This window comes from Agelaius tricolor, unplaced genomic scaffold (genome assembly GCF_023055355.1).
Source record: "Agelaius tricolor isolate 1412-34295 unplaced genomic scaffold, bAgeTri1.0.p SCAF_35, whole genome shotgun sequence".
NCBI lineage: Eukaryota > Metazoa > Chordata > Aves > Passeriformes > Icteridae > Agelaius > Agelaius tricolor.
The window spans coordinates 596,587-602,824 of NW_027269295.1; the positions used below are offsets into that span (position 1 = coordinate 596,587).

General features: G+C 63.4%; 1 protein-coding gene across 1 annotated transcript; it reads right to left on the reverse strand.

Moving 5' to 3' along the window:
* Positions 1–3,327: 3,327 nt before the first annotated feature.
* Positions 3,328–6,050, reverse strand: MFSD6L (major facilitator superfamily domain containing 6 like). Its single transcript, XM_071452906.1, has one exon. The coding sequence runs from the start codon at positions 5,904–5,906 to the stop codon at positions 3,702–3,704; it is 2,205 nt and encodes a 734-aa protein (XP_071309007.1). The 5' UTR covers positions 5,907–6,050; the 3' UTR covers positions 3,328–3,701.
* Positions 6,051–6,238: the final 188 nt, after the last annotated feature.

The following is a 6,238-nucleotide window of genomic DNA, read 5'->3' on the forward strand; positions in this document are numbered from 1 at the left end:
GCCCCAAACGCGCAGCAGCGGCACCGACCGAGCAGGGCCCGGGCACTGAAGGAGCCCAGGCGCTGGGGGACACGGGGGTGGGACACGGGGGTGAGGCTCAGCACCCAACAGCCCCCCCAAAACCCGCTGAGCCAGGGCAGCCGTGCTTTCTGGTAGAAGCAACTTTTGCCCATGGGAAAACCCAACAGTGAGAGCTTGAGCCAAGCCCCAGGGGCTGGAGTGCAGCGGGCACCTGAGCAGGACCCTGGGGCTCCCTCCCCTCTCGGCCAGGACTGCAATGCCCGGGGGCACCGCCCCGAGGCTGGGAGTGGGGGGCAAACCTGCTCTGACAGGGGTTTGTGCTCCCAGAGCGCTTGGCTGAGGAGTCACGGCTCTGCAGGGACTCACCCCAGCACCCGCTGCCCAGAACGCACCGAGGGGACACACAGAGTCCTCTGGGACAGCTCTTGGGCAGGACGGGCCTGTAGGTGACACTGGTGTCCCCATGCATGGCTCCAAGGGCTCAGGGACAGCCAAGGTGGCTCAGGGACACTTTGGGGAGCGCCCCTGCCTGGAGAGCAGGGACACAGTGACACTGGGGGGGGGCTGGGAGATCAGCCCCTGCCCAGCCTCAGCTCCAGCCAGTGAAACACAAACCTGAGCAAAATCCTGGAATTCCCACCTCCAACAGCCAAAGAGGAGCTCCCGGCTCCTGATGCAGGCGAAGGATTTGAAGCAGAACACGTGCCAGAGATGGTGCTTCATCCTTTGAGGATAACTGTGGAATATAAACACAACGAGGCGAAAATTGAGTCTCTGCCTAAAAACAGGGGGAAAGGATGTGGGAGCTGCTGCTCTGGGATGGAAATGAAGCAGCAGCACCTCTGGAAATGCAGGAGCACTCTCCCAGGAGCAGCACAAAGCCAGGAGGTGGCCTGGGAGCTGGAAGGGTGACCCTTGGCAAACTGGGAGCTCCAGCATTCCAGGGAATCGCTCAGGAATGCCCTGGGATTGTAAGGAACTGCCGGCTCCCAGCCGAGGGACAGGACAGGGCTGCCCGGGCGGCTTTGGGTGTGCAGGAGCTGCTTTGGGGGTTCGGGTGTGCAGGTTTGGGGGTTCGGGTGTGCAGGTTTGGGGGTTTGGGTGTGCAGGGGCTGCTTTGGGTGTTTGGGTGTGCAGGTTTGGGGGTTCGGCTGTGCAGGGAAGGAGAGCCATGACGCTGCTGCCTCTCAGCTGATGGAAGGATCAGCGCCCCCAGCCCTGGAGCCAGCGGGGCTGCAGTGACTCACCTTGTTTTGGTCGCTCCGAAGCGCAGAGAAAATGAACCTGTAAATATTTTAATCAGTTCTTCAGGCAAGCACTCTCCAGGATGGCTTTCACTGCGAGCAGCCAGATCTGCTGGGGGCTGAACTGGAGTTTAATGCATTTTATACGCTCAATTTATCGGGAGTAAATCAGACAGTCCAGAGTCAGGATACAATTCACCACTGGAGCTGCTGGATTGGGTGGAATCCTTGGGGCAGAGGGAAGTGCACATCAGGCACCGGAGCAGCCGGGGCTTCTTCCCTCGCCCAGGTCCTGGAATTCTGAGGCCGAGGAGTTTCAATGGGACCTTCCCTGCTCCTCCTCAGAGAGATGAGCTCGTGCTGTGGACGGGCAGGATTCAAGGGAATGCCCAAAGTCGGTGTGATAATCTCGCACCATAAGGGGTTTTGAAGATTATCAAGCCAATAAAGACATTGGGTGCAGATGCAGGGGAGTCAGCCGTCTGCACAGCTCCAGGATGGGCAGGCTCCTGTCGCTGCAAGGCTTCTCCCCGTGAATCTGCAATCCAGCAGCTGAGGCAGATGAAAAGGGCACGGCTCACCCAGGTAACCGGCGTCTAACGCGGGCAGCTGAGGCAGCAGCTGCATTTCAAAGCATTCCAGCTCTTTCTGTGCCGCTCACAAGGGCTCAGGGTGTGCTGCGTGCAGGGATGAGCCTGACTGCAGGCAGATTCCCCGTTAACACGCTTTGTTCCTCAGGTATTACACGACAATGAGACCGGGAGAAATTCTTGACATCAAAATTGCTCCACTCGCGTCTGAATTCCTGGGAGAAGACAACGTCTTAATACAAAGTCCCAGCTGCTCTCGGCACGGGCACGGCTCTGTCTGTGGAGCCACTCCAGCGGAGCTTTGCGCTGGCACAGAGGATCGCTGCCGGGAGAGAGGGAGGGAGCTAATTACCCTGAAAACACCTGATGGACACATAATGCGGGATCGATGCCTGCTGAGGGAGGAATTACAGCCCGGAGCCCTTTCCTTGTCTCCAGCGCTTCCTGCCGAGCCCACAGCGCGGCAGGGTGACACACTGCCAGGCCATTTGCATATGCCACAATAAATATGCATTCCCACAAATATTCTGCTTTCTGCAGCTGCCTGTCTCGGGGCTTGTGAGCCACTCGGGCAGATGTTACTGAAATCCATCCCTGAGCACAGGAATGAGGCCATTTCCTGACCGAGGAATTCCTGATAACTGAACTGACAGCAGCTTTGCTGCGGCTCCAGGGACTCCAAGGCTCATTTAAACCCCATTCAGATCTCCTGATGACATCAGACCACCGATTTTCCATTGAGCAGCAGAGCTTCCCTCCAGGAGAGGGGCTGCAATCTGTGCCTTGGAGGGCAGGTGAGGAGGTTTAACCCAGGAATGGGTTAAAAGAGGAAGGCTGGGCACCAGTGACTTCCAGCTGGGAATTTCCTGGGATAACTCAGGAGCTCCTCTGGCATGGACCGAGCGCTGCTCTCTGCTGCGCACCTGTGCCCAGGTGTTGCTTTGTTAGTGAGGGTCAATAAGGGAAATGAATTCCCCTTCTCTTTCTGGGGTTGTGCTGTCCCTGCCCGGCTGCCTCAGCAGCCTCAGGAGCCCAGCTCAGGTGTCCCCTCCCGTGCCCGGAAATCCCAGGCTGTCCCTGCCCGGCTGCCTCAGCAGCCTCAGGAGCCCAGCTCAGGTGTCCCATCCCGTGCCCGGAAATCCCAGGCTGTCCCTGCCCGGCTGCCTCAGCAGCCTCAGGAGCCCAGCTCAGGTGTCCCATCCCGTGCCCGGAAATCCCAGGCCGCCCCGTGCCACCTGCAACGCCGGGAACGCCTTCAATCAGCACCAGGAAATGCCCAGGAGGGCCGGGCCAGCCGCGGGCTCCGAGCACACCTGGAGGGCTCTCCCAGCAGATTCCCAGCAGGAGACACCGAAACCACAAAGCACGACACGGGGGGTGCTCTGCGGGTTAAAAACTTCTCTTACAAATGAACCGGGTTTTTATTCACACCCCTTATAAAGTGCAGAGAGTCCACAGCCACCCCGGAAGGGTTCTGTGTGCTGTCAGCATGCCAGTAATTTCCATTGGGTGGTGTCACAGCCCAGCTCACAACTGTCACCCAGCAGCAGCTCTGGCAGCAACAATGCAAGTTTGGCTTTTGACTAAAAACTCAGTTACATTCATTTACCCTATGTATACCTGAAATACCCTTTTGGGATGTTGGAAGCAAAATCATCAAGTTAAAAAGGAAAAATTACAAAAATTTAGAATGTTATAAAGTAAAAAAAAAAAGATTTATATTTTTTAATAGAAATCTCTCCTGTCAGATATAGCAGTATATATTCAGCAGTTCAGAATTTATGGTGATTTGTGGACACTATCATTACCCCAGGTTCCCACTCCACCCCACAGATTTAGGTACGGACTAGTTGATCCCATGCTGCTGTATCCAATTCCTGTTAAAGCTCTCGTCCTTCATAGCCTTTACCAGCCAGTCCTTCTCGTCCTCCTCCTCAGAATCACTCACTTCACTGGAATCCGCAGCCAGGAGCCGGGAATAATTGATTTTTCTCTGCCGGGGCAATCTGGATCGGACAATTAGGAAGAACAGGGTCCAGACGCCGAGCCCCACGCAGCTGGCCTGGAGCAGCACGGGCAGCCCGAGGTGCTGCACCACAAACCCTGCCCCGAGGCTGCCCAGGCCGGCCCCTGCCGTGCCCAGCGCCCGCAGCAGGGCGAGCAGGGCGCGCTCCGTGCCCGGCGGGGCCGCGTCCCGCACCGTGCCCTGCATGCGCCACCGCAGGGCCCCGCCGCCGAGGCCGGACAGCGCCTGCAGGGGCAGCGCCGCCCAGGGCACCCGGAGCAGGGAATAGCTCAGGAGCTGCGCTGCCAGCGCGCCCAGGCCCAGCGCCTCGGCCCCACCGCCCGGCAGCGCCCGCAGCAGCCGCGGCCCGAGCGGGTGAAGCGCCAGCTCCGCCAGCGGCCCCAGGGCCACCCAGAGCCCCAGGAGGAGCTCGCTGCTGCCCTGGTCCTGCAGCTGCCACGGGAGGAAGCTGTGGCTGGCAGCGCTGGCGGCGCCCACGAGGAACAGGGTGGCTGCCAAGAGCAGCGCCCGGCCGTGGCCCCGCAGCAGGGACAGCGCCTTGGGCAGCCCGGGAGCGCGGGCGCCGCGCCTGGGAGCGCGGCTGGGAAAGGAGACGCTGACCGTCAGCGAGAGCACCACCAGCACAGCGTAGGCGTAGAAGTGCACGGCCAGGCGGGGCACGGAGCCGCCGAGGGTGCAATCCAGCTGCTCCACCAGCACCGACACGCCGCACGCTCCGGCGGCCGCGCCCACGCAGCCCCACGGCCACAGCCGCCCGTGCCTGTCCGTGGCGTCCACAAAGTCCAGGTACTCGTAGACACTCTCATCCATGGCCCATTCCAGGGACGTGGCCAGCAGCTCCCAAAGCACCACGGCGCCCAGGACCATGAGAAAAACCCGGTACTCTGTGTCCTGGGAGGTGCTCTGCACTGCCTCCAAGCTGGCACCTCGAGAGTCGGAAAGGTTTTCGGACACGTGGGCACCTCCAACAGCGGGAAGAGCTGTTTTAAACAAAGCTGGCTCGTTACTCTCGGTGGCATTTAGGCTTTCCTCAGCGTTATCAGCAGGATCGGTGGCGGCAGAGTCCGGAGTTTCCTCCTGGAGCCCGGGGGAGGGAGGGCTGTAGGATGCCGGCCCTCCTGGTTCCGGGGTCTGCTGATCGATGCCTTTCACTGTCGGGCCAGAGGGACCATCCAAGGAGCCTTTTCCCTTTGGATCACCTTCCCCAGGCCCTCTGCCGCGTTCCTGAAGCGCACCTGCTGTGCCCAACGACCCCTGGGAGGTTGAACTGCCCGGAGCGGGCTCCCTGCTCGCTGCCACCACCTCAGCAGCCGCTGTCCCCGCTCGCCCTGGCACGGCTCTGGTGTGCGGCAGAGCGCTGGGGTTCAGCGCTCCGTCACTGCTCCTGCCGGGGCTGGGCACCGGGCTGGGTACAGGGCTGGGTACAGAGCTGGGCACCGGGCTGGGTACGGGGCTGGGTACAGAGCTGGGCACCGGGCTGGGTACCGGGCTGGGCACAGGGCCGGGCACCGGGCTATGCACCGGGCTGGGCACAGGGCCGGGCACAGGGCTGGGCACCGGGCTGGGCACCGGGCTGGGCACAGGGCCGGGCACAGAGCTGGGCACCGGGCTATGCACCGGGCTGGGCACCGGGCCGGGCACCGGGCTGGGCACAGGGCCGGGCAGAGCGGAGGGGAGCACGGAGGGCAGCGGGGCGGGCAGGCCGAGCTGCAGGCTGCAGCCCGAGCGCCCCGTGTCCCCCGCGGGCGGGATGAGGGTGAGCGCCAGGCTGGCCCCGGCCGAGCCCAGCGCCGAGCCCAGCAGCAGCAGGCGCCGCCCGGCGCGGCCCCGCGGGCAGCACAGCGGAACGGCGAGCGCCGCCAGCAGCCGGGCCCCGGCCGCCGCCCCGACCAGCGGCGCGGGCAGCCCGAGCAGCCGCAGGTAGAGCGGCAGGAAGGGCTCGGCGCAGCCCCGGCCCGCGCCCTGCAGCCCCCGGAACAGCGCGGCCAGCGCCAGGGCCCGGCCCACGTCCCAGCGCCCGCTCATGGCCCCCGCCGCATCGGCCTCACCCGCCGCCAGCGCCGCCGCTCCCCGCCCGCCCCGCTCCGGGCAGGGCGGAGCCGCCGCACCTGCGGCACCGGGGCGGCACCGGCCCGGCCGCACCTGCCCCGCCACGGCACCGGCGGGGCCGCAGAGCCCTCTGCGGGCGGGGACGGGAATGGCCCGGGACCGGAACGGGAATGGCCCGAGACCGGCACGGGAATGGCCCGGGACCGGCACGGGAATGGCCCGAGACCGGCACGGGAATGGCCCGGGACCGGAACGGGAATGGCCCGAGACCGGCACGGGAATGGCCCGGGACCGGAACGGGAATGGCC

Coding starts and splice junctions, on each gene's coding strand:
- MFSD6L (XM_071452906.1), bottom strand. CDS start 5,906: ATGAGCGGGCGCTGGGACGTGGGCCGGGCCCTGGCGCTGGCCGCGCTG.